Below are 27,906 nucleotides of genomic sequence, written 5' to 3'. Positions count from 1 at the left end.
ATGGCAACTGCTCGTTTCAGCCCCGTTCTATAAATATTCTCCTTCACGCTAGTCTTAACGTGTTTCTGCTAGCTCGAGTCCTTGCAGTAGCCTAATTTAATAGAGGGGCTTTATTTACATCGGTGACGTTGCATTGGCAAAGGCTTTCTTAGAAGCTGTTGCTTAAATGTTTTATTAAAATAGTGGTATGCAAAACATCGTGATGCAAGTAAGTGAACATGTAAAAAAAATAATATTTGTCTTTGGCAAAATCTTAAATCTTTAGTGACGATACATGTGTGTGTGATTGGTTTGCAATTCATCTAAATTTCAAAGTGTGTCGATAGAAATTCGGTGTGTCTTTAGAAACACAAAAGTGCGTACATCCAGCAGGCCAAATGCTCAATGTGAGTGTTCGACTACAAACAGTGTCAAACAGAAAAAGCAAAGTTGGCACATATACAAAATATTTAGCTATGTTCTCATCACAAGTGACGTTTTGAGCCATTGATGAAGTGCTTGTAGGCTCGAAATGTCACCTGTGGTGAGAACATAAATATCTTTCTACTTATGGAGCTGTGATGTGCTAACTTTGCTTGTTTAGAAATATATTAACCAGAAAAATGACTATAGTCTCTGCTGGAATAATAATTATATTGCATCTATAATTTGATTTAATATCTACATTCTCTTTACAGGTATGATATAATGATTCATAACCACTGAAGACATGGTTGAAAGACTGGAGTTTTGACATTTTATGCAATCCAAGCTCTTCGTAACGATGAAACTTCTACTTCCGACTTCTACGGACAACAAAGTCATTTTTTCTTATTTAAAAATGTGAGCCAGTGGTTCAACGTCCAGACTCTTCCTGGCATGACTCAAAACCATTTGAGTCTCACAAATCTACTAGTAATACGGGAGAATCCAGAGAACGGGATCAGACATGACGGATGAGCTGAACAGGGCGTCAGCTGAACCGGAGACGATGCAACCGGAAGAGACTGTGCCGGTTGGAGCAGACGTTGTTACTGTCATTGAGTATAATGCAGTGGAGAACAGTGAGCCTGCAAAGGTGACGGTTGAGTTGCTACCCGAATGGCTGATGCCAATGGAGGAGGAGGAAGATGGTGGTGAAGGTGTCAAGAGCAGTGAATGGATCACCAGAAAGACCAATAATGATGTGTATGTGCTTATACCTGAATTTTGTTTTGCATTTAGTGGGATATATTATAGTGTGTGTAAGCAGTGCAACAATATTATGTCACAATACAGTAGCGTGTAAAGTTCACACAATGTGATTCATTGAACACCAAATACTGTAAACCCAGCAGATCACACATTTGAGCTTCTGTTTAAGAATGAGTTTTAATCAATTAAAAATAAAACACATTATTTAGTAAAATACTATTTTTAAAAAATGATTTAATGTATTAATAATAAAAAATAAAATTTTGTAAAAACCTTTGTAAAGATTTGTACAGACAAGATTTTCTTGCTTCCATTTGAAGCTTCTCAAATCATGCTATAGAATATGAATATCAAGTATCAATTCATGTAACTTTCAGGAGTGCTTTCGTTAATCCAAATACGGAGAGATTCAGAGATACATTCCTTTTTTTGTTGAATTTTTCACTCAAAGTGTTACGTTGAATATTTGCAATTAAATGTTTTATTAAACTAAAAAAGTGCTAAATAGAAGCGTATTTACAAGTGGTCTCACACTTTCTCACCCAATTCTTTTTTTTATATGGACATTTAAATTAATTTGATAATAACTGTCCTTAGGCTGATGACACACAGGGCAACTTTTTGAACAGTTTTCCCTTGCAACTTCTTTTTGTTGCCAGGGCACTTTCCCCATAGACAATGGATTACTAGTTAATAGCTGGATGCATTAGATTGGTTGTGGGCCCTGTGTCTCACCTGGTTGCCTGTTGACAGCAACATTGCCCAAAGTTGCCCCTTGTAACATCAGCCTTAGACCTGTTTATTATGTTCAGTTGATAAACTGACATTCATACTTTTCATATCCTCACAGTCCTAAAGTAAAACGACGTAGAGGTCGGCCTCCGATTGCCAGAAATGCTAGACATGGACTTACTCGTTTAGATTTCAAGAAAGGATTGCATGCAGATCGCCCTAAAAAGGTTTGTCTAGCTATGTGTCTTGATTTGGGTTTTGTTTGCATTGTTGGAGAGAATATTATGTATGCACAATGGGTCAGAAGTTTGGAATGATAAAGATTTTTAATGATTCTTAAAGAAGACTGTCATGCTAACCAAGGCTGCATTTATTTGATAAAAAATACAGATAAAAACAGTAATATTGTGACGACATGTAATTATTTTACATTTAATTTAACCATATATGATACTATTACAATGTTTTTAAAACATTCTCTTCTTTTCTATGGTTGTTTGGCATATGTAGACTGTTCGTAATCTACTGGAAAGAACACGTTCAAGTCTCACATCAGCTACTGCCATTCCCATCCCAGATCCAATCCGCACACCTGAGGTTTTACCCCAAACACCCCAGAGCATCATCCCCATCTCACCTATAGAGGACAGCAGCTTCTCCAAGATCCCCGGCACTGAGTTTCACAGCCCTTCACACCTCATGAGGGTCTCGCCGCTCAGTATCGACCAATCTGCTACACGGAATTTCATTCACTCTCCGGCTGTAAAAGTGGGCAATGTTACCCAACAGATTGTTTCCTCTATTGGACCTGGGAAAGATGGCACTGAGCCACCCCTTCGACTCTGGCTTTGTCCCTCTCTGGAGCCCATTAGTCCTACAAAATCTCAGGATACATTTTCAGAACAGACTGTAAGTTTACCAGAGTTTCCGGAGACTATGCATAATGGAACAGTGACCCTTAAGGAAAGTCTTCCTTTTCTCAGGTGAACAAATCTTTGGCTCATTTTACACCACCTAGAAAGTCTGTTTTATTCATTCATCCTTCATGCATCCAGTTCAGGGTTTCTGCAGGTCTTAAAAAGTTGCCTTCCACAAATGAATGCCTTAAAAAGGTTTTTTTTTTTTAAATCTGCAAAGCATGCATTGCAAACAATTAATGGGTCAGTCCGTGTCAACTCAACCAGAGCTCCCCGGCTAATATTTTTGACTTTGCTAATATTTATTCTGAAGAGAGATAAACATGTACAGTGATGGAAGCCAAATTATTAAATGTCATGGATGTATATTTACTATGTAATCCAAAATTTTGTAAAGGGCGGTCAAAATGGCAATTCTCACCTGAGATTCAGAGCCAAATTAGAGGGGGTAATGATGGCAGCATCATAATGTTATTTTTACACAGAGATCGGTAGGTCTTTTAGTAAAATCTGTTGAATTTAGCAATCTTTGTTGCATTATGTACCAGTGGTGACCATTCAAAAATGGGGAAAGAGCACTTTTCAAGATTTTTCTCCAAAGTTTGCAGGCCTGTAACTCAAAAAGTTTTAAAGAAATCTTAATACCCTTTTAGATATTGGGTCTGAACAAACTTCTCTTTTGGCATCTTCATTTTTAAGGCCCTATATGGCTCCGTTCCAGAGATAATGGAATTTCAATATGGCTCCAGGAGTAAATTAAAAAACTGTACTCATTTTCAGTGGTCAAAAACCAAATGTGGGTCACTTTGCAAAAATATGATAATTATTTAATTTTAAAGAGGAATTTCTGAAGAACAAATAATGTTGAAACTAGAAATGTATCTTGTTTTTTTCTGTCAAAACAATTGCATGGAACATACCTGTCTGAGTACCATAAGTATTCTTTTTCCAAATTTTGTGGCCCTGTAACTGAAGGATTCTTAACCATATTCTTAATAAACTTTTTTGGAATCTTTATTTTCAAGGTACTGTATCATTCAGTCCCAGAGATATGGCTACCTAAATGAGGCCCCATATTCAGGCTGTTGTATAGTACCCGTTTTAAGTGGTTGAAAACCATATGTTGGTCACTATACGTTTATCTTTCTCGGGGGAAATATTAGCAAAATCAAAAATTTGAGTTGACACGGAATGACCCTAATATCTTTCTCCTTATTTTTGTTTTGTTTTCCAATATAAATATCTAAACATTTGATATACATTTACTTGGGATGCAAATCAAATAAATGATGTCTTGTTTTCCCCTTGAATTAAGTAGATTTTTTTTTAATTAAGTAGGTATTTGTTCTTTTTTTTTTAATCTTAAACTCAATTTTGATCAGACATTTACACTGGAAAATAAGACAAAAATATATAGAAGTAGAAAAAAAAAATATATATATATATATAGACAGAGCTGGGTAGATTACTTATGAATTGTAATCAGTTACTGATTACAAATTAAATGACACAATTTGTAGCCTGTAATATAGTCTCTTAGATTACACATTTTTGGTAACGTAATCTGATTACTTTTGGATTACATTTAGATTACATTTGTGCTAACCCTTATTTGATAGCACATATATTGAATTAGCCTAATCTTGTACTATTTTGACATAATACTAAATTACTTACAAAATACTAACATTAATGTGCCTTGCTGTTAGTGTTTGCTAGTAACACTGAAAAACTTATAATTAACTACTTATAATTAAGTAAATTTGGAAAACAGCTACACTACAAAAAACAATATTGAAAAATATGAAATTCACAGCAATATCACTGCCAGGTTAAATATTTAATCTAATAAAACACTAGAAGTGCATATGAATGTATCAATGAAAAACAAAAAAATAGCTACATTGCAAACATAATTTTTGAAAAAGACTAAAAAAGGAAGAAGAAAAAAGGAAATTTAGGAGAATCAATGAGTTGTGAACAACTTATTACCATTGTGTAAATAAAATATAATCATGTAATCCATACAAAAGTAACTGTAGTCTGATTACGAGTATTTTAAAAACTAGTTTACTCTAATTACAAGTACTTGAGTTTTGAAATCTGATTACGTAATCTGTTACTTCCCAGCTCTGTGTGTGTGTGTGTGTGTGTGTGTGTGTATATATATATATATATATATATATATATATAGGTGCTTTAAAATTATTTCCATATTTTAGGCTATAGGTTTTAGGTAGGGAAGCGAGATATTCTGCAAGTGTTAATAATAAACCGTTGATTTTGTAAAATGAATTAAATAATGAACAGTATTGGGGTTACTTTTAGTTACTTTTTAAAAGTAATTACTTCTTACTAAAAATTAACTCTAAATATTTTCTTGTACATTTAAAAGTTATGTTTTATGTAACTAGTTACTTAAATTAATCTGATTACTCCCAACACTGGCAGTGAATAACTGGTTAAAGTAGTGTTTTCAAACTTTGAAGAGTTGTGAATACAACTCATTTTGTGCACCCTTGCTATTTACTTATTGACATACTTCCTTCAATGTATATTTCGATTTTCTTTAATTGGTCTAAAAAAGGTCTTAAATTGACTTTCATAAAATCAAAGTTGTTTGTCTTTCTTTAGTAAATGTGAAATCTGTGGCGGCCCATTTTCTGCTCAGAAGATCGGAGACACATTGTGCTACAGATGCTACAGGACTAAACGTATGGGAATCTGTAATGACACTTCATTTCAACAAACAGCAGAGGATAAGTTTGATGTTTGTGTGATTTGTGTTGTCTGATTTCTCTATTTCTCGTTTCTGCAGCAGAGAAGAAGCACTCTCCTCCAAATATCGTGTTTAGGAAGGTGTGTACCATTAAATAGTCAGCGCAAGAGCTGTCAGGCCTGCTTTTCCTTACTTTCTGTCACTGATTCTTAAGACTGGGATAAAACAGGTAGTTCATGTGCCAAACATAATTTTGGATTCCTCTGTTAAACAAGATCAGCGGCATTGATCTGTTTTGATTCCGCTTCCTCTGTTTTTTCCATCCTTGAACCTCACCAACAGATAAAAATAATGTCTTCTTTCGTGTCTAAAATCTATCATATATACTGACTCTCGACTTTAATAGATGAATCAATTTAAAGTATATGACAGTTTTAAACTGATTTTTAGGTCAATTATTTGGAGAAATGCAGCATCTGAAACCCTGTGTTGACAAAATTGTTTTGTGTCACACATGTATTAAATGCAGTACACATTTTCTGTTTTTGATATAATAGGAATGTTTCTTTAAGTATCCCAATTTAGTTTTTTTTAAGTTTTGCATATACATACGTTTTATATATGCATATACTAAATATGTCTTATATTTTAATAATTTATATATTTTTACATTTAAATGTTTAATATTTTATATTTGAATAAATAAAATAGATTTAAAATAGATTTAGCAAATTGGTAAACTTTTTATGCATTTTCTATGTAACGAGGATGCTTTTTCCCATGTCTCAATTCTTTATTATTTTTTATTAATGGACATAGAAGATAAATTTTATTTATTTTTTATTTTTTTATTGTGCTTGCTAGAAATTCATTAGTGTGGTTACTCAACTGTTCTGTGTTGTTGCTGGCATTGTGAAGTGGAAGTGAAAAGTATTGCTTTCTATAAGGCTTTGGCGATACTTTTGCGTTATAATATATGAGCTAAAACAAACTAGTTTCCCTTTTGTTCTGCTCTGAGCCATAACAGTTGTTTGCTCACCATAAGTAGCTAGTAACAAAATCCAGATTATCCTTGAGTAGCATTCTTTACTCATTCTTTTATTTTCTTGATTATTATTTTCTAGTAACATTATTTCCCTTTATTTCTGTTGAATGTAACACTTCTGTTTATCATATTTCCTTTGCATCATTTATTGTGCTTTTGTATGTTTTTTTGATTATTATTAATCTCAAGGTGGGGCAGGATCAGTGGGAGGTTGGGAAAACAAAACATCCAAGAAAACAAATGCTGGTAATAATAATCATATAACATAATATGGACACATTCATAACATTATTAGGCTGACACATGAAACTGCAGCATACACAAAAGCATTGCCAAAGATCATCAAAGAATCTGTTGGTAGCTGAACTACTTCACACCATTAACATAATGTCCCTCTGTCTCCTGCAGAAACAATATCACAAACTCAAGAAAATTGTAAAAACGGTGAGTGAACATGTTTTATGTAGCTAAATCAATTTCAAGCCTTTACAGTGTAAATCAGTTTAGTGTATGACTATCCATTTATGAGACTGTCGGATTAATGTTGTGCTGCCTATAGTGCACTTCACCACCTGTTGCAACATATTCAGGAAAAAGTGCTGTGCTTAAAATACTGATCCAGGTTTTTGTTGTATGTGTTTTTTAGGATTTTGTCCCTGATGGTGACGAGGATGAGGATGACTGGGTGAGTGGTTCAGCATCACAATCTCTAACCTCTTGTAGATAATCTTCCACATGTGTTCTTCTGTCATCTGATTGATAGTTCATAGCAAGTGAGGGGTCTTTCAGTATAATTATAAAAATGTCAATTTTCAAGTTTTTTAATATCTTTTATGATATTTGCTTAAAATCTTTGTAGAATGAAATAAACTAAATGTAAGGTTATTAGTATTATTTTAAGATGATCACATACTGGATTGAAGTGACGGGTTTACTTGATCATGTTAAAATACCTGTATGAGTATGAAATATGATCATCGAGCTTTTGAGGAAAGTTTATTTGTCTTTCAGTCTTCATTGTATTTAGGGCCATCACAATATTCGATTTTTCATATCACCGTTATTGTGGCCATAAGAATTCATGATATCGATGTATCATGATATCTATAGAAACCTTGTGGGGGAAAAAGATATCAATCAAATGATTTTTTTTACTTTGTTTACTGAATTTTTTTTTTTTTCACCCAACGAACATACAGGTAAGTATACTGATAAACACAGGACACAAGACTCTGACTTTCTCCATCTACTTTGAAGCTCCTATGAAATAACAAGAGAGGATATACTGTCAAGTTCAACAGTATGATGAATAAATATTAATGGTAACACTTTACAATAATATGTCATTTGTTAACATTAATGTATTAACTAACAATACATTTATTAAACAATTTATTAATCTTTTATTAATGTTAATAAAAATGATAAATTGTTCATGTTAGTTCACAGTGCATTAATGTTTATAAACACTTGTGATTTTAATAATGCATAAGTAAATGCTGAAATTATTTATGTAATTTATATATGTTAAATTAAATTATTTATGTTATTTAAATATGTTAACTAATGTAATTAACTAATGTTACCTACTGAACCTTTTTATAGAATGACAGAAAACCGCTGTTAACAGGTTAATATAATATTTCCCGTTCTGTGACTTGTAAAATAATGGCAACTTACTCTGAGGAACATGATTTCGATTTCCCTAACCTAAACTACAGTCCTAAATTTGGCGCTTAGCGTCTACGTCACGGCTCTCTGCCCGTCCTCTGTTCGTTGATTGGCCGGCTGTTTTGGAGCCGGAGGAAAACTGGGAGATAGTTCGCAATCTCAGACTGAGTACAGAAGCGAACTGAAATTGAGCGGAAGTACAAAGTCTGACATAGTCGGGCTACAATAAACTGTTCCATTAAAAGAAAAAAGAAATTTCGGACTTTTATCAGATGATTTAATATGTCAGAATCTCCATGGTTAAAACATATTATGAATTGGACATGGAATAGGAATATTCCTTTCCTGGTTATTGCTGAATTATTACTGAAATATTGCTTATTAATGGAAAGAACACAATTTCTCTGTCTACTGTTGATATCAGGCTGCAAAGAAACGCAATCGCAGGATGTGCCGGCAGTGTGTTGCGTGTCTTCGGGAAGACGACTGCGGCAAATGTGACTTCTGCATGGACAAGCCCAAGTTTGGTGGCAGTAACAAGAAAAGGCAGAAATGTCGCTTGCGTCAGTGCAAGTTTCAGTCAAAGCTTCATGGTCATAGAGCAAATGTACGTATTTATGGGATTAATATCTAATGGCGTCACTCAAGAGTAAGGTTATCACATCACCACATGCCAAATACACATATGCAAGATGTTTCTTGTTTTCTCGTATCATGCAGGGAATGCTAAATCCATCCCTTCCACAAAGAAGGAAAAATGTAAAGCCCAAGCTCAAGAAACGCGGGAGACCGAGAAAAAGGAAATTCAAAAGCGACCCCTGGGAGGATGATGACGAAGTGTCTGATAAAGATGACGATGAAGAAGAAGAAGACTTGAGGCATTATAAGATGAATGGCAGGAAGGGAGGAAGGAGGAAATGGAATTACACTTTTAAGGAAGATGAAGAAGATGTGTTCGTTGAGACCGTGATTGATGACGACGAACCGTCCATCACAGAGGAGGTTTCTGATTTTTATATGTTTCATAACCAGTCACTAAAGAAGTGGTTTTATGCTGCTTTCACCTCGAGACGGAATCACCAGAATTACAAGCTCGCAGCTCTTGAGCTGTTAAACTAAATTATTTTAGCATCCATGTGCTGATTTGTTGTTGATGAAGGTACATTTTCTCACTAGTACATTCATTCACAACTAACTGCTTGTGCATAGAACTGTGGCTATAATAAAATGCCATTATAGAAATGTGTGTTGAAACTGCCCCCATTTTGGGTCACATGGCATCACAACAGTCAAGTGAGAGACGTCAGAGCTGCCTTCCAGTTCACAACTTGTTTCCAGCTTGTGGATCTGGGATTGTCAGTATGGGTTGTCAGTAATTATTGTTATTTTGATATGAGGAGATTGCAGCGTTACACCAAAGTCACTATCAACCATTTAATTCAATCCAGAAATATGAATATTTTCCTGATTGTATTTAATGTTATATTATGTTTTGTTAACTTTTCACAGGATCCTGATATTTTGGGCAGTGAGAGGTCCGTGATGGTGTCTAATGAGCTGTACTCAAACACCTCTGGACTCAGTGCTCAGGTAAGATTTTCTACATCATTTTCTAGCCTTGGTTCTGAAATTAGTTTCATAGGCATTAACAAATCTAGATTATAGAGTCATAAGCCTTAAATAAACAAGCTAGAAACATTTTGCTCTAAAAATAAGAAACAGAATGAGTACTTGTATTTACATTTTATGCATTTGGCAGGTTTTTTTTCTGTTATCCAAAGCACCATACATTGCTTTTAGAGTATTAGGACTGAATGATTTGGGAAGAAAGAAATGTGAATTTTCTGATAAAAACTTTCTGTTATATTTCAAAAAATATAACACACATCTAGGTTTGCTGTGCTTGTTTGTAGGGCTGCACAATTTTACAACACTACTATTAATGTTCGTCTTAATATGTTTGTTTTTAAACATTAAACCAGTTTTAGCTTAATGGGGAACTGCAGGGAGCCCTAAAAGCGGTAACTCTTGACAATAAGCTTCATTAGTTAATGTCAATTAATGCGTTAAATTTTAAAGAGCAGGTCGTTTAGTATTTTAAAGTGTCCTAATATTGTGTTGGAGTCCACTTAAACAGATTGAAATGCATCTAAGGTCAAAAAACATTGTTATTTTCTCAGAATATACGTTTAATATTAGAATAATTTGCCAGTGATTTCGAAATTATTAGTTCCAAGCAAGTTTGGAGCAAACCCCTCCCTTACTTAAGCCTACTCTGCTCTGATTGGTCAGCTGGCCAAGCCTGTTGTGATTGGCACAGAGAGGAATCCTTGAACCAGTTAGAGAGCACTACCAGTGACAAAGCACCTTTGCATAATACAATAATATAGATTATAAAATACAAAAACATGTGTTCTAGCTAATCGTGCCCACAGCTAAAGTTTAGATGCTAAACTGTGAACACTTAAGACAATAATGGTGGGTACGTTAGCCGAGTGATAAAACAATACAGTTTGTAAACCAAAATATGTGTACTGTAACAGACAAAAGACGCTCTATCTTAGCTTTTAATCAGAATGCAGAACAGCTGTATCACAGGAGCAACATCTCCTGCATTAACCCTATAACTGCCAGTGCAGAAAAATAAACCGCAATTTCACAATGATTATTAAGTCTGTGTGCTACACTACATTCTTTCATTTTAATAATGTAAAGGTTGCCATTATTATGCACTGAGATGAATAAATGTTTTACAAGAATTTTTTATTGTTAGTGTCAGGTTAACCAATGAAACCTGTAAAGTGTTACACTTAAAGCTTCTTTTTTATTGAGAAGCGGTTCCCAGTGTAAGTATGGGAAGACGGTTAGTGCATGTTGCCTTCCCAGATTTGAGCATTAAGCAGTTTTTCCAGAGGAACTTCAAATTTGTATGGTTTGTGTTGGTGTCCATTGAAAGCGGATGTTTGTGTTTGTTTCACAGGGATTGTACTACAACGTGTCAGGCGTGCTGGCAGCCCCTCATATGCTTGGATCAGTACCTCTGTGTAACAACAATCCACTGGCGATGGGTGAGGTGATCAGCTCTCTGCCCATGGGGGACGATGTGACTCAGAACGGGTTTCTTCAGATTGAGATGGTGAGAGTGGGATCCCCACCGTCACATTACGCAGAAGAAGCTCAGAGCACAGAGCAGCACGTGTCAGAATCTCAGCTGGAGCCCACGCCGGTGGTGAGTCTGGATGCACAGTACTGTTCAAAGCTTTTATTGGCTTTTAAAGTCTGTTCTGCTCCCCAATGCTGAATTAATTTGATAACATCCAGTTGTGCTGCTTTATTGTTTTGTGGAAATCATGATACGCTTTTCAGGATTCTTTGATTAATAGACAGCATTTATTTGAAATAGAAACTTTGTAACATTGTCTTTCCTGTCAATTTTGATCAGTTACATGCATGTTTGCTAAACGAATGTATTAATTGTATTCATTAATTACTTTAATTTTAAATAATTTATTATTTTTATACCTTAAATTTGATTTTTTTATTACATTTTTTCACTTTAATTTCTATAAATATTTATTTAAATATTACTGACTCAAGTTTTTTACAGTATTATTTTTTTATCAATAAATTATTATTATAATTTTTTTCTTTTCTTTGCATTTACAGCCTTTTATTTGTAGACAGACTTGAACATCATTATATAACAAAATATCTAAGAGACATTTATTTATTTTAAAGCACAAGCACACTTTCAAGTAAACCATTTCACAAAAGTTATCATCTATTCATTTAATAAAAGGACTATGCATTTGTGTCACTGTGTTTGTAAAGCATTAGTGGATCATCTTCATAGTTGATGTGAATTTGTAAACTTGAGAACTCACCTCATACATCCACAAAAAATCACTAGTTTGTATTTTGTTTCCTGATATTTTTTTGATATTGTATATATCTAAGTATCTAAGTATATTTTAGTGCCCAAAAGTGTCTAAATCATCCGTTGTATACTTAAAAAGTGTTCCTGTGGCTCAATTGGTAGAGCATTGCGTTATCAAGCGCAAGGTTGGGGGTTTGATTCCCCGGGAACACATGATAGGTAAAAATTGATAGCCTGAATTCAATGTAAGTTGCTTTGGATAAAAGCGTCTGCTAAATGCATAAATTTCATTTAATTTTAATTTTAAAAAAAAGAAAGAAAAAAAATCTTATTTCAAATCATTCAAGATGAAATGATTGTTGCTTTTAAGATGCCTTCAGCACAGTCAGAGACTTCCACAACTACAAACAATGCCAGGCCTTGCAAATGTCACGTCTGCTTTCGTAGATCACTCAGATCTTCAGTCTGGCGGGAGGAGAGAACGACCGTGACCGAGACCAAGGCCTGATGGAGCTGTTCACTTCCCTAGGCCAGACAGTGATGCCCGCTCACTGGGTGGGCGTTATGTCCAAAGGCCCTGTCCTCCAGCTCCTGCAGTGCTCCAAACTCTCCACCATGGCTGACACGGTGGTCCAGATCGAGAAGGGCTTCTTCTACCAGGTCAGTGTCCAGAACCAGCCTCTCCTGCTCATGCACGCCGTCTACTCACGCCACCCCACCTGCCTCGAGTCGGTCGATGACGTGGTGTCGCTCTTGCTGGACTTGGAGGGGCTGGGTGTGTGTCAGGGCTACCAGAACTTCCACATGGGTCCGCCGTGGGAGCCCAGAATGAGCGTGCGAGCTGCTCTGTGCGATCTGCTCATTCCCAAGGACGAGGAACAGTGTCCGAAATGCACACAGCCTGTGGAGAGTTGAACGGAGAATTTACACGGAGAAGGTTTTGAACATCGAGAACTAGTACAAAACTCTTGGACTAGTTCTTATAGTGCAGTCAGAGCTGTTTCTGACCTCATGATGAATCAACATCTTAAATGGTGCTTCTTTTTTTATTTATTTTTAGAAGTTAGTGGCACAACCTTCAAAAAAAGGACTCAAAAAACAATGAGTTTTTCCAAAATCCCTTCCTTCCGTTGCTCTCCAGTTGGGATTCGGACATAAATACATTCAGATCTTATTTAAACTACCTCTCAGTCACTTTATGGACCAATTTAAACCTTAAACCAACCAGGTGCCCTTATTGTAGTTTATTGTAAGCTTACTGTAATATCATGAAATGCATAGAAGCTTGTTTCCGCCATTGGATAAAAAAAAGAAAAAGATTTTTTATCACCAATTCAGAACTTTTTTTCTTGCAATTATAAGTTCATATATAATAGTACAGATTATTATAAATTTTTTTTGTAATTGCAAGGTATAAACTCATAATTCTGAGAATTGCCGAATTGTGGAACATAAACTCGCTATTGTAAGAAAATAGAATTTACTTTTTATTTTGTGGCAGAAACTATAAAACTGAATTGTGAGTTGAAAATGAATTACGAGATGTATACTTGGATGAACATCAGAATTCTAAGTTAGTATCTCTCAAATCTGAGAGGAAAAAAGACTGAATTATGAGATAAAGTCACAGTTACCTTATTATTATTTTTTGTTCTGTAAGAAGAATGGGCTTCCTGTTTCTGTGCTCTGAACTGCCTTTGTTGTGCTAAATTTGGGGTTGTACATTCAAACTTACAGTTGTTTGAAACATTCGAAAACATTCAAATTTAAAAATAGTTTTTTTTTTTTAAATTCCTTGCACTGTATTTAATTTTTACCCCAAAACAAGCACACTATCTGTCATAATGTGTTTTTTTACGTCTTTTTTTCCCCAGGATTCCAATCATGTGAGTGTTTTTATGCAACAGAAGATGCACTTCGGTCTTTTTGTTATGTCCTATTGTTAATCACACCTGCTTTCATGTGACTGAATTGTGTTACGCATGATAAAGCAGTCCACAGTGCATCTGTGTGTATTTTTACTGTTGTGTGTATTATTCGTAGCCTACAGTAGACATTCGACTGGAGGACATTTTACTGATTGGCTTTCATACGGTTTACCTATATTGTAATTCTGCCTAGGAGTTAAATCAGTGCAGTTGACATCTGACTAGTTTTTATTTCAGTGCAACGTTTTTTTTTAAACCTCTACCCCTGGAGATCTGTACAAAATAAGCTGTAAAATATACCTAATAGTCTGAAATTATTTATAAATAGAGGATGAAAGCTAGAGGTGTTTCTGAGGGCACTTATTGTAAATCTTATCTTTTGGTCTGTTTAACCACGAGTTAAGTTTTTGAAACACTGTAAAGTAAGGTTTTTATGAAGGGTGCATAAAATAAAGATTTCTTTTTTTTTTTCAGAATCAGAATATTTCTTTTGAATCTAAACTTTTAGTCCATGAAGATTTAGGAAGAAAAAAAAGGAGGTTTTGCCAGATTTTATTTAATGAAACTTTTGATGTGGTAACTTGCAATTAGTAAAGTATGATTTAATGTTGATGCATTTACTGAATTTGACTTCAGTTGACAGCATTTGTATTCATAAGACATAATATATTTTTATTTTGTAAAAAAAACGAATGTCAAGGACATGCTGTACAAAGTGGTATATAAATATAAATTCAGATTGAACTGAAACTGTGTAAGCATCCAGCAGTTTCCTAACACTGAGTTAACACACATGTATTAGATATGCTCTCAACTTATGTACATTTCCAGAACAATTTTTAATCATTTGTTTTGGCTTTAGTACAGTTGCGAAATAAAAGCCAATTATTTATTCAAAAGCTACATGTATAATATAATGCTTGATGTTTTTTTCTTTCAGTATAAATTGAGCTTTATGTATGAAAATATACAGGTGGCTTTATATTTTGGGAAAAGTTTCCTAGCAAGAGGATGAACATATTCGAAACCCGATGAAGTATCGGTCTTTGTCATTTCAAGAGTTTTCCACCAGAGGGCCTCATTCTCTTCATTTAGCAGCGCATGTAGCTAACAGCAGATACTTATGAACAGAGTCGACTCTTGTCTTCTTTCTTCAAAGACTTTACAGTTTCTACTGTGGATGACAAAATGTATGTTTCTATATTTGCTGTGACTCTTGGAAACACCTGCAGTCAGTTCCTATGAGTTAAGCAGAGAGAGAGAGAGAGAGAGAGAGAGAGAGACTCTTTGTTGTGCATCGATCAGAATGAGCTGCTTTGTTTCTACACGGAAGTGTGAGGACAGTGATCCAAGTGGCCTTCCGTCTGATTTCTGGCTTTCGCATTCAGTCACAGTCTGATATTCATATCCTCCTATTTTAGCGTGTGTGCTTTCAATGGATCTGTTAGTTACAGAGTGAGCGAAGTCTGTCAATTAGAGAACACTTTGCATTAAAAGAGGCTCGATTTAATCATTTCATTGTTACGTTTTCGTATTCCTTTAAATTATTTTGTATTATTACATCTAAGTTAGGTACAGCTTTTGAATTTGTGACAGAAACCATTAATAAATCAAACTCAGGCAGGGATATTAAATGGAAAACTGATTTATCTACCGATTCATAATCTCCAACAAGGCTTTACGGATTATTGCTGCGATTTAACCCTTGAGATGCCAGAGAAGGGTCAGAAATAGGCATCAAGCTCAGAATTAATAACACAGCCGATGCGGATGCATAACAATTTACAGTTTCAATGTGCTTTTTTGACATCTGTTTATGTAGGAGCATTATTATATAGAACTATATTATTAAAGTGCCCTATTATGGGTAAAAGGTTCATATTTTGGATTTGGGAGTCCCCAACAACAGGTTGACATGCACGCATGGTCAAAAAACACTTTCATTTTCTTATAATATGCATTTATTTTTACTTTACTTGCTCAATGACTCCCAAATGATTCGCTCAATGATTCATTTTTTCGAACCCCTACTTTGCCTGACACTAATCTGCGTTGATTGGTCCGATTGGCAGCAGTGCTGCTTTATGTACAGCGTTACCGAGGTGTTACCGGGGAAACCGCTGTTTTTACCACTTCAAAAGCGACACCTAGTGACAAAGAATGAATTATTTGCAATTTAAGTCATACCAATGCGAAAAGACCAATAAGTGGGCGGGCAATATGCTGATTTTTCACGTTGACGTCAACATTAGACGGATTTGTTTTAAAAAGGATTTATTACAATGATTTTTGAGAGACAAAAACTTTATACACAGCACTCTTTGCAGGATATTTTCATGAGCTGTGTTACACACTGCATGAAAGGAAATTGAAAAAAATCCATGATGGGGCACTTAAATAATTTATTAAATGTAATAAATTATTCAGAAACTAATATAAATATTATTTATAATAGATAGATATACTTATTAAATGTCATTTATTATAATATACAATGTTATACATAGGCTAATAATTATAATATTTATGAAAAATGTATGATATAGGCTATATAAATAATATATTTACTATAAATATAAAATATCAATATATATATATATATATATATAACAGGATATATATCCTGTTGGCACATTTTATATTATGACATTTTATATTTGTTTTCCAGTATTTCCAGTACTTTGGCACTGAACGGGTTAAACGAGACACAAGCCACTAATGTGGATAAAATGTGATTGGTTTGGTCCCTGTGTGTAGATCAAGTCAGGATCAAATCTCCAGCCCCTGCAGATGGAGGGTGTAGATGGGCTGGCAATTTCAGCATGCTGTGTTAACACGGGTGTGTTGAAGAACAGACGATAATCATGATGATCTGGGATCGATGAGCAGAAGACAGTCATGCAGCTCGATGAAGGACTAAAGACGATCTGGAGATGCTCGTGAGATGATGCAGAGGGACGCACGTGGATGCCAGAGACTCCAGCATCCTCTCAGGTATTTAGAAACGGTCAGATAAAGATGCAGATGTTGTGATCGCGAGGCTCTTCGACTGAACAGTTACATGGATCGGACGATGCATTGAGGAGCAGCTCTGTTTGCATGCAGCGCATGGTCTGCAGTGCAAAACAAACACGGCTGAGAATGAATTCCGCGACAGTGTGTTGTCATTTACACACGCGCTGTCTGCAGAAATGTCAAGGTTCATTGTTTTGCGTGCGTTATTTCGCCAGCAAAGTCTGAATTTGTGAATGCAACTGTCATTTATATTGTGGCTCTGGTTTTTAAGTGATTTTTAATTCATATATAAATTCAAATCTTTATTTTTTTTTTTTTTAAATGATCTCAGTGTGGTTGCAGTGTTTGGAGCTGTGGGTGTCCTCGCCCAGGTTTACGCGCAGGATCACGTGCATTAATGGGTCACACACACTGACACGCATGCACCTCAGCTCGTTAATTGTTGTGCTTATTAATAGTAGTTGTGTTTACTCATTGTGTTAATGTGCTAGAGTAAAAGTACAATTTGATGTATGCTGGTTTTGGACATGAACAAGCGTGGGAAGCGTCTTCTGTGCGGAGACTCGGGCGTGTTCAATTTTCTTCCGCTCTTACTTTTCTTTTCTAGATCAAAAGAGAGGTTTAGAGACATGTTTATGTACTGTATGTGAAGTCTGTTTAACCGTTTTATTCAATGGTTTGTATAATGGTGATTTTTATCTCACCCAAGTGACTTTCACTAAAATGATTTGTTCACTGATTGATTTAGTGACCCTTTCTATCATACAGTATTTGTATTATGATATTATTACATTTCAGAACAGTGATAAATGAGTGGGTCTAAACCTAAACTTTACCAATACTCTTTGGCTGCCTTGCAAGTACTGCTATTTGCTCCTGGAGATATCAATTGAAACATAATTCCCAGCTGTGAGTTTCAAGTAACTCATTGGAACTTAATGTGAATGTTCTTTGTACAAAATTGCAAGCATCTGCACATATTTGTGAAAATATCTGGAAGCTGTTTTGCTGGATTACTCTCATATCAGTGATAACCCAGTTAAAGGATTTTGTAAATTAAATCAGATAAAATCAGCTGTATTTATGAAACACTCAATTGGACCTGATGTTTCTCCAAGATATTTTGCCACACTTTTATGATGCAAACACTCAGTATAACATAAATATTTTAAGTCTGTCTCTGTCTCAGATCTCTAAAACACTGCCATGTGAAAGTAATATTATCACAAAACGTTTAATTATGACTCGCTCTTTAGTTAGAGGAGCCAAGGAGTCAAAATCTTAGCCCATTATCCTCTTTTCAGATCACAAGTGTAATCAGAGGATTATGCTGAACTGCAAAGAAAGAGAGCAGCTCTGAATGTGCAAACTGGGTTACGTCGCTGTAGGGGTGAAAAGGTCTTACCGAGTATAATTCTGCTAACCTATATTAAAAAGGAGGAGCGCTCACACTAATCTGTCTCTTCCCGGACTTATGAGAGGGTGTGTGTGGACCTGTGGAGCTGATAAACTGATTACTGGGCCAAATGAGGGGTTGAGGACTGGCAGAGGTTTGGGTTTAGCTCCTGTTTTGTGTTGAGATGGGTTATTTGGTGTATATTTGGCCTTCAAGGACAGGTGGATTTGCAAAAATGGGGCATTTTTGAGGCTATGTGAGGATACAAGGAGAACAGACAAGAATAGACTAGATCCTTCCATTCTCTGGAGAACAGGTTGATGCTTGTATGTGCAAATCTCTCAGGAACAGTGCTGACGTGTTCTGGGTCTAGCTGTTGTTAGGAGTGTTCTGAGTGGTTACCAGAGTGCTGCTATGCTGTTGCTGGGAGTGTTCTGTGTGGTTTCTAGGGTGTTGCTATGCTGTTGCTGGGAGTGTTCTGCATGGTTTCTAGGGTGTTGCTATGCTGTTACTAGGAGTGTTCAGGGTGGTTGCTAGGGTGTTGCTAAGCTGTTGCTAGGAGTGTTCTGAGTGGTTACCAGGGTGTTGCTATGCCATTGCATGAGTGTTCAGGGTTGTCTCTTGGGTGTTGCTGTGCAGGGCTGTTTTTAGGGTGTCGCTATGCCAGTGCTAGAGTGTTCTGGGTGTGTTGCCAGGGTGTTGCTATGCCATTGCTAGAGTGTTCTTGGTGTGTTGCCAGGGTGTTGCTATGCCAGTGCTAGAGTGTTCTGGGTGTGTTGCCGGGGTGTTGCTATGCCAGTGCTAGAGTGTTCACGGTGTGTTGCCAGGGTGTTGCTATGCCAGTGCTAGAGTGATCTCTTTGTGTTGCCAGGGTGTTGCTATGCCATTGCTAGAGTGTTCTTGGTGTGTTGCCAGGGTGTTGCTATGCCAGTGCTAGAGTGCTCAGAGTGATTGTCAGTGTTGCTATTTTGTCGAGTGTAGAAGTGGAGTGTTAAACCTTATTATAAAGTGTTAAGGTGTTACTAAAATCTTACCCTGTCAGTTTTCTTTTGCTGAGCCAGTTAGTTAAAAATGAATTAATGGCACAGACATTTGAAGAAAACCCTATCTCCACCACATGAGCAAAGTTTAAGCATGTTAACGTGATAGTTTGCCCAGAAATTAAAATACTGGCATCATTTACTCACGCTATTGTCATTCCAAACATCTATGACTTTCTTCATTGATTTTCACTCTTCAAAATATATTTTTTCTTCCACAGAAGAAATTCATACTGTTTCAGCATTTGCATTTACATAAACTGTTTCTGACTTAAGACTTGGGGTTAATGGTTTGTTTAAATCCCTAACACTAAGACCAACTGGAAAAGTGATGCTTCCCTTAACACTTTGGGTTTAAGAGAAACAGATAAAAGAAAGCTATAGACAGACTAATAAAAGTTACAAGTAGAGATCAGAGGTGAGGAGAGAAAGAGTTTGTATGTGGAGTATAATTGCAGCGGTCTCAACCTCTCATTGTCTAATTAGACATTCAGAGCAGAGCAGCTTGTGTTACTGGAGGCTCAGGGAATATTTTCAACAGAGTCTAAATCAAAGTTGCCTCTATCCCTGTCTCATCCCTTTCCTAACCAACACACGGGCCAGGAAGTGCTATATCATAGAGTGTGGGTTGCTTTGTGCATAATAAAGAGTTTCCTAAAGTGAAGGTGTGTAGTAGCTTAGCACTTAGAAAAAGTGGTTTCAAAATCCCTAGATGCCAAACTACAAGGACTTTTAAAAGAATAGTTCACCCAAAAGTGAAACTTTCCTGAAACTTTACATATCCCCAGGCCATCCAAGATGTAAATTTGTTTCTTCATCAAAACAGATTTGGAGAAATGTAGCAATACATTACTTGCCCACCAATCGATCCTCTGCAGTGAATGGGTGCCGTCAGAATCAGAGTCCAAACAGCTGATAAAAACATCACAATAATCCACATGTAATCCACACAACTCCAATCCATCAACTGATGTCTAGTGAAGCCAAAAGCTGCATCTTTAAAAGAAACAAGTGCATCATTAAAGTGTTTTTAACTTCAAACCATTGTGTCTGGTCAAGATACAATTCCATAATCCATACTAACACTTCCTAAAGTATAAAAGTCCATCTCTGTTGTCCTTTCATATCAAAATCCACCAACATATGTGTCGAACTGTTTTCTTAGAATCATTGCTTGATCTGTGCATTTTTCTCTCCTGGTTCAGAAAAGAGTTGTATAGTGCTTTTTACAATACAAATCGTTGCAAAGCAACTTTATAGAAAATTAAGTTTCTACAATATTTAGTAGTAGCTTATCAGTGGTGACCGTCAGTTTATGTAAATATAACAGAACTGTACGGAAAAATCAATTATAGGCATAATCAAACAGACGTCAAACACTTTTAACAGCAATTATTATGAGGCAATCAAACTTATAGCACAATTTGGTAGTTCTGTATGTTGTTTCAGGGTTGGCATCATCAGAGGTCCTCTGAGGGGTTTTTATCACAGAAGAAAGCAATATTATGATTAGAGGACTTGTATTTTACCCTGAGGCAACAGTTTGAAGTCATGTGGATTACTTGTGCATTATTGTGATGTTATTTTATCAGTTTAAACACTCATTCTGACGGCACCCATTCACTGCAGATGATCCACTGGTGAGCAAGTGATGTAATGCATTTCTCCAAATCTGTTCCAATGAAGAAACAAACTCAGTTACATCTTGAATAGCCTGAGGGTGAGTAAATTTTCTTCAAATTTTAAAATTTCATTTTTGGGAGAACTATGCCTTTAACAAACCCAATAGCCCGAGTGGAGCCTCTAGAGATGTGTAATGTTTGCCCGCTCAAGAGGTTTGGGATAGATAAGGACTTTCAGTGGCGTTCACAGCATCAGCGCCAGGGTGTCAGTGACAGAGCTGGGTCAACACTCAGTCTGTGTCTCTCGCTCTGGGCTCAGTTTAATGAGTTTGTAATCACTCTCATGTCAGAAGGATGCTTGTGCCCTGGAGGCTTGGACGGTGTCGGAGCGCTGGAATTCATTCTACTGAGACTCACGCTGTGCTGTTATTGAAATATGAAGGCTTATGAGTGCTCTGAAAAGAAAAGAACACCTAAACCCCACAAAGGTTATGAACCGAATTATACAAATATTTGTCATACCTTCCAAAGAACAATAAATACAACCTTGTTCTCCTGTGAGCTTGAAAGAAAGAGAGAGGTATGGTAATGTGAAACAGCTCTAGGGAATCGAACAGTATGAAAACAGGTCGTGCTGATCAAAGAAATCTCATACAGAAAGTAGATTATCAGTTAGAATTGGATGGGATCTGCTTTCCTCATTCCAGTAGTTTTAAGTGATGGTGGTGGAAGATGCTGTTTTTATCTTAAGATAACTTAGATATTAAAGCATTTAAATGTGATAAGGTTCAAGACATTGTCTTTAGTCAGGATGGAGGGCATGTTCGTTCTATCATTTGTTCATTCACTCATGCTTTCTACCTTATTTATTTATTGATTTGTTTGTTCCCTTTACTATTTACTTATTTATGAATGAATTTTACCTTTATATTTATTTATTTATTTATTTATTTATAATGCTTACATAATTAGTTTGTTCTTTAACTTTTTTGTTTATGTATTTATTTAAATATACTTTCTAACTTGTTTGTTTGTTAACTCTATCATTTGTTCATGCATTCATTCTTCCTTTTTTATTTGTTTGTTTGTTTATGTGAAGTGATAGTTCACTTAAAATGTATTTTTTTTCCACACAAAATTAGTTGAATAAAGAAAGTTTGAATTATAATTTTTTTATATTCTAAACATTCTGTATAGAAATTTTATGCTGTCCATGCAGTTAAAGTCAAAAGGGTCCAATAAAAAAAAGTACTGTTAATAAATTAACGCAGGTTTGAATTACATGAGGGTGCATTAATGATAACAGAATACAATTTTTTAGCTCAACTATGACTTTAACATCTATGAAAACAAGAGTGTGATAGACAAACACACAGTCTGTTAAGTGGGTTTTACTCTTGTGTGGTGTTGATTGTTTAGCCAGCAAAACGTTGAAGATAGGACTTTAAAAATGAATGCAAAAATACAGCCTTGCTTTCATTCACATCAAATTAAATATGATGTCAACACTATGGAGATCAAGAGATAAAGTTCATATTTACACTAAATCTCAATCAACAGGTTTAAAGCTTCTTTGCTGATATTGATTGCTCATCTTAATCTTTTAAACCAGTGTGAAGAGCTTGACACCAACTAAATACTGTACGTCAAACGGATTTACACAGACATATAAGATACTCTTAGACTGTGGTAACATACATGAATATCAGTGCTGTGAGATGAATTTTGAGCGCAAGGAATTGTAGCTAGATTATTAATTTTATTACATTGTCCTAAAATCAATTTTTCAACGTGTACCACTTGAATAACACTGCATCCGTAGGCAATATTATTCGTAGGGGCTGCCATCGTTGTTTTGCGTGGTGTGTGACGTAAGAACTCGGAACTGGGAGTACTTCGATCTAGTACGAGTTCACGGGTGGGAAGAATCTTCATTTGTTCTTAACTTTAGTAATGAACAATGTTTCAGTGACTATTTGGCTACAGGTTTGCTTTTAGTATGGTGAGAAGTATTTTTCCAGCTGTCAGTAATCTGTTGTGAGATACTAGAATCCAGACACTGATGCATCTCTGTTGTCTAACTGCTGTTTTAGGGGATCAGCCTAGTTTAGAAGATTAGTGGCTTTCAAGGGCTTTTCCCACGTCCTCTAGCTCATTAACTCCTGGAAGGACAGAGCTGTGCCTCAGACCCTGCCACTTAACTTCAGCTGTTTGGGTTACAAGAGGTTTGAAGCTGGTTTTCACTCCACTATTAGCTAAAGCTTACTGAAGTTCTACAGATGAGAGCCACACACCTTGAATGCACAGCTAATATAGCAATATATAATTAAATGCATATATAAATATAAATTAGAATTTCAGTGCTTCCACACACACACACACACACACACACACACACAAACACACACACCTATAAAAAAATAATAATAACAAAAGAGCATTTCTGTGTTAAATATGTGGGTAATTTACATATGATTACATATAATTAACCAATTATACATAATTTGCATATACATTTTATTTTATGTGTGTGTGTGTGTATAAATAAATAAATTAGTTAACTACTTTTAATAAATTTTTTAGTGCTCTCTCTCTCTCTCTCTCTCTCTCTCTCTCTCTCTCTCTCTATATATATATATATATATATATATATATATATATATATATAAAGATTTTAAGTGCTATATATAAAAATTATACTACACCGGTATAGGAGAAAGTATTTAAACATATAGAAAAATCATGCAAATTTCAGGTTTAGTTAAGTAATGAGTAATGAACACTAGCATGCATGTAATGTGTGGGTCAAAATGTTTTGTGTTCCTTTTTAAATTAATGTATTTTGCACTTAAAGGACGACAAGAGTCCCTCCAGAGTAATCCTTTGACTGATGGGCGTGTTGGACACAAACTGATTCCTGCAGCTCTCCTGAAAGCCTCATGGGATTGAAAGAAGGGCAGTGTTCAAAGAAATCACCCGAGTGAGGCAAATTGAGGAGACAGTTTGGAAGGCAGTGTGGCCAATGGCTATGACAGCTCAGGGGAATTTAAAGTGAGCTGTCAGAACTCTAAAAGCGGGAAACTTTGTGGACGGACATCCTCAAACATGGCTTTATTTGTTCGAAAATGCTACCCGAGTAGATTTGCTTTGCAAGGTTGCTGTTTTTGCATGGTTTCGCCCGTATGAGTGCCACGTTGAGTGAATTTGACCCCACAGGGTTCAGTACAGAAATCTGGATGAGAGTCAATCACCCAAACATGACATTGATGGCCCAGATCCGCCCTCCCTGTCCCAGTACCTCAGAGGTGAAAGGTTATTGGCTGCTCAGTCAGAGCTGCCATCCTGCGATATGCCACTATTTTTAGTAGGGGATTTTTCACGTTGTTGCCATGCAGCGGTTAGACTCCCGATCGCTCTCAGCTCAATGTGTAGCTCCTGCTCATTGTGCAGTTTAGCATCGCGGCAATGTGATGTCGAACTGTGACGGATCTCTAAGCTTCACCCGAGCAGAAAAATGTAGGTCATGTTATAAAGCAAACACCTAGAGAGGCAGACAGAGAGACTGGCTGCAAGGCATTGAAACCTACTCCAGCGTGCACATTTTAAAGATGTTTCTTAACTTGCTGTTGGCTGCATCGTAGAGGAGTGAACCAGTGAACGAGCAGGAGCAGGACGGTGGGTGTGACTGTAGCGGGGCAAGAAAACCTCACAAAAGCAGTGCAGTGGTGTCAAGGACAGGCTGCCTGCTGGAGAAGGAATGAGCGCGGTTATAAAGCACTCAGAAAATGGAAAGTGTAAAACAAAAGCAAGTGGAGCGCAGGAAGTGTCCCTGGGCCTCCAGATACAAAGAGATGCAGTGATGTCTTCATCTTGTGCTCTGACTTATACAGTCCTGTCCTTGCATCCTCTGTTTGTGTTAGAGAGGTTGGATAATATATATATATATATATATAGGCTATATATATATATATATATATATATATATATATATATATAAATAAATCTTTTACAGCAACATAAGAATTGAAAAGACAATAATTGAATTAATATGTAATAGTTTAAGTTAAGTATGATTTTTATGTAGGAGAACCAGAGCAGAAATTCACAATAATAGAAAGATGGATAATCCGATTCAAAAATGAGCTATAGACGCATTTAATTATGTATAATATAAATATTATGTATATATGTGTAAATATGTTTAATTTTTATATTTTTCATTTTAATTAATCAAATTCTTTATTTATTTTTGTTATTTTTGTCATCTACACGCAACTTTTACCTAAACTAGCTGACAGTTTGCTCTACAGTTTGATATTTTTCATATCTGCACATTAAATGTTTTTTCCCAAAACAATGGTTTGTTTTGTTAGTGGAGCTCCTCGTTGTGGGTAGATAAGTTTTTTCATATAAACGGATTATGCTTCTTTCTGTTATTGTGAATTTCTGTTATGATTTTTTTTCCTGCAAAAAAAAAAAAAAAGACTAATTAAATTATTTCACTTGCTGCAGCACGTTGCTGTAAAATATTAATTATATGCAATTCATTTCTCTTGGCACATTTTGTGTAGACTGTGGAGATTTGTTGTTGCTGTGTGAATATAGTGTTAGAGTGAAGCCAGGTGGTGATCTATTTTTAAAACGTCCCTCTGAGCGTGATTGTTCACACCTCTATGAAGTGCTGCAGTCAGGTTGTTGTAATGCTGCTCCTTGCCACAGAGGGCGCGCTTGCACTTCAATCCCCATTTGCAAACAAACATATTTGACTTGATTGGGCACTGAACATTTTTTCCTCAGGTGCATCAAAACAATAAATAGGATTTACTGGCATAGTTCCAGATCTCACATACATATTTTAGACTATACCGTATACTATCAGTCAATCAAAATAAGTATTAGAGGTGGAAATGAGCAGTAACCTGATGGTGTAATATTATATTATATTTGGGTCATATCCTAATATTGTTTAAAAAAAATTAATTCAAAATGATCATATGTTGCAGTAATTTTTACTCAGTTGTTTTTACATTCATCAGCTCTGGACCACAGTAAAAATGAACTTTTTAGAGCGAGTTTGGATATTGGTCAAATATAAAAATATTTTTTTATACATTTCAGTATTATAATAAATGATATACTGAAATAATATTAAAATATAAATAACCCTATAGTGATGTGGGATATAATAATCTAATTTTATAATATACATATTTTTATGTATTTTTACACGTGCATTTTTATGTATATTATATATAATTTCTTTTCCCCCTCCATTTTCTATACTGTGAGTGACCTACCTTGAGCCTGCTTTTTACTGCACTGCAGCACTCTGTGGCTGTAGTTTATCATGTCTGTATTTCAGGAGGGTGCTTATATACTGTAATCTGTCCATTCTTGGCAGGCGTGATATTCCATGGATCCATCACAGTGTGAAAAGCTTTACACTCCATTATCAAAATCTGTCCTAGCTTGTGTTTTGGACACCCTTTAGTGATGAAGCACAGACGACCTGGCAATATTGCTTACTGATTGCTGATTTTTGAAGTCAGATCATTCAGTTACATAAACCATTCTGTAATTTTTAGACTCTTTGATGTCAAATGACAACTCATGGTTTTATTATTAATGCTAGCAGGTACCATATTAATGCATTACCTCTTATATGATACTGCAAAACAAGTCTTTAATTGGATTTGTTGTTACTCTACCTTGCCGCAATTGGTTTTGTTGACTGATATGTTTTTTATTCTTATAATAATCAGTGCTGTAGATATTAAGTCATATGACCTGCATTCCCCCTGCTGATGCACAGAGAGGTTTTCTGAAGACTGTGGGATCAACAGGTCTTGACAAGTTAAAAGAGCGGTGAAGTGTTTGGGTTATTTTTCAGAGGTTATCTCAGCTTCTCTCATGAGCCACAGCTGTTAAGCCTCTCTGAAACACAAGCACAAGCAGACTAGGATTAAAGCAGGTACGTGTGACCATTTCATCTCATCAAAGAATGAGCATAAGGATAAGAGACGTATAACAGAACTAATATCTCTGTCTGCTTATAGCAGAGACTCGTGAAAGCCAGATGATGTTGAAAACACCCCAATATCCATTTATGTGAAGCCTCATGCTGGTTGTATCCAAACACAAGTACTGCAACTATTACGATAACATGCCAAAGGAGCACATGTGTTTGTTGTAAGTGTGTTTACTCCAGTGATCTTGCCTGTCGCTTTAAATACTCAAGCTATATTTCAAGGAATAGTTCACCCAAAAAATTCTAATTCTGTAATTAATAACCTTACCTCATGTCGTTCCTAACCCATAAGATCTTCGTTCATCTTCAGAACACAAATTAAGATATTTTTGATGAAATTCTAGAGCTTTCTGACCCTCTAGAGACAGCAAGGTTACAACCATGATGAAGGCACAGAAATGTAGTAAGGACATTGTTAAAATGGTCCATGTGACCATCAGTGAACAATCAAAAGAAGCAAAGTTTCCTTACTTTAGCAAAGGAAAATCATTCTCCTCTTGGCTTATATCGAAATATTCCGTCATTCTTCTTTACAAATCCTCGTTTTCTGCACTACAGCTAAAGTCTCTACAGTGGATGCAACAAAGCAACAGTTGAAAATAATTTAAACTTCGTGTCAGTACGTCATAAATATGTCATAAATACGTCATAAATAGAACAAGGCATTAGTTCTATTGTTTTGATAATGATATCATTCCTCTGTGATGTTATAGTTAAGGTGCGGTCACATTAATGAAATTTTG

The 27,906-nt window shown here is 35.7% G+C and overlaps 2 protein-coding genes across 4 annotated transcripts in view; both read left to right on the top strand.

Annotated features, from left to right (window-relative positions):
- The first annotated feature begins 437 nt into the window (after positions 1 to 437).
- Positions 438 to 13,451, top strand: LOC132098058 (histone-lysine N-methyltransferase 2B-like). Of its 3 annotated transcripts, none has more exons than XM_059504168.1 (13): positions 438 to 1,167; positions 2,024 to 2,132; positions 2,416 to 2,888; positions 5,457 to 5,536; positions 5,641 to 5,681; positions 6,776 to 6,832; positions 6,995 to 7,030; positions 7,233 to 7,271; positions 8,682 to 8,864; positions 8,978 to 9,259; positions 9,767 to 9,847; positions 11,238 to 11,486; positions 12,505 to 12,794. In XM_059504168.1, the coding sequence occupies exons 1-13, from the start codon at positions 929 to 931 to the stop codon at positions 12,640 to 12,642; spliced, it is 2,007 nt and encodes a 668-aa protein (XP_059360151.1). In that variant the 5' UTR covers positions 438 to 928; the 3' UTR covers positions 12,643 to 12,794. The 3 variants fall into 3 exon arrangements, with proteins under 3 accessions (XP_059360151.1, XP_059360149.1, XP_059360150.1); XM_059504166.1 differs by having other exon boundaries at positions 442 to 1,167; positions 12,582 to 13,451; XM_059504167.1 differs by lacking the exon at positions 6,776 to 6,832 and having other exon boundaries at positions 443 to 1,167; positions 12,582 to 13,451.
- A 3,427-nt stretch (positions 13,452 to 16,878) lies between these two features.
- ccdc120a (coiled-coil domain containing 120a) overlaps positions 16,879 to 27,906 on the top strand; it is a 55,362-nt gene continuing 44,334 nt past the window's right edge. Inside the window, exon 1 of the mRNA XM_059504165.1 lies at positions 16,879 to 17,056. The gene's annotated coding sequence lies outside the window, so the exon portion shown is untranslated. The remainder of the gene's footprint in view (positions 17,057 to 27,906) is intronic.

Source organism: Carassius carassius, chromosome 21 (assembly GCF_963082965.1).
Source record: "Carassius carassius chromosome 21, fCarCar2.1, whole genome shotgun sequence".
NCBI classification, from domain to species: Eukaryota; Metazoa; Chordata; class Actinopteri; order Cypriniformes; family Cyprinidae; genus Carassius; species Carassius carassius.
Note: the sequence above shows the minus strand (reverse complement) of the source record. Positions and strands in the feature narration are given on the sequence as shown.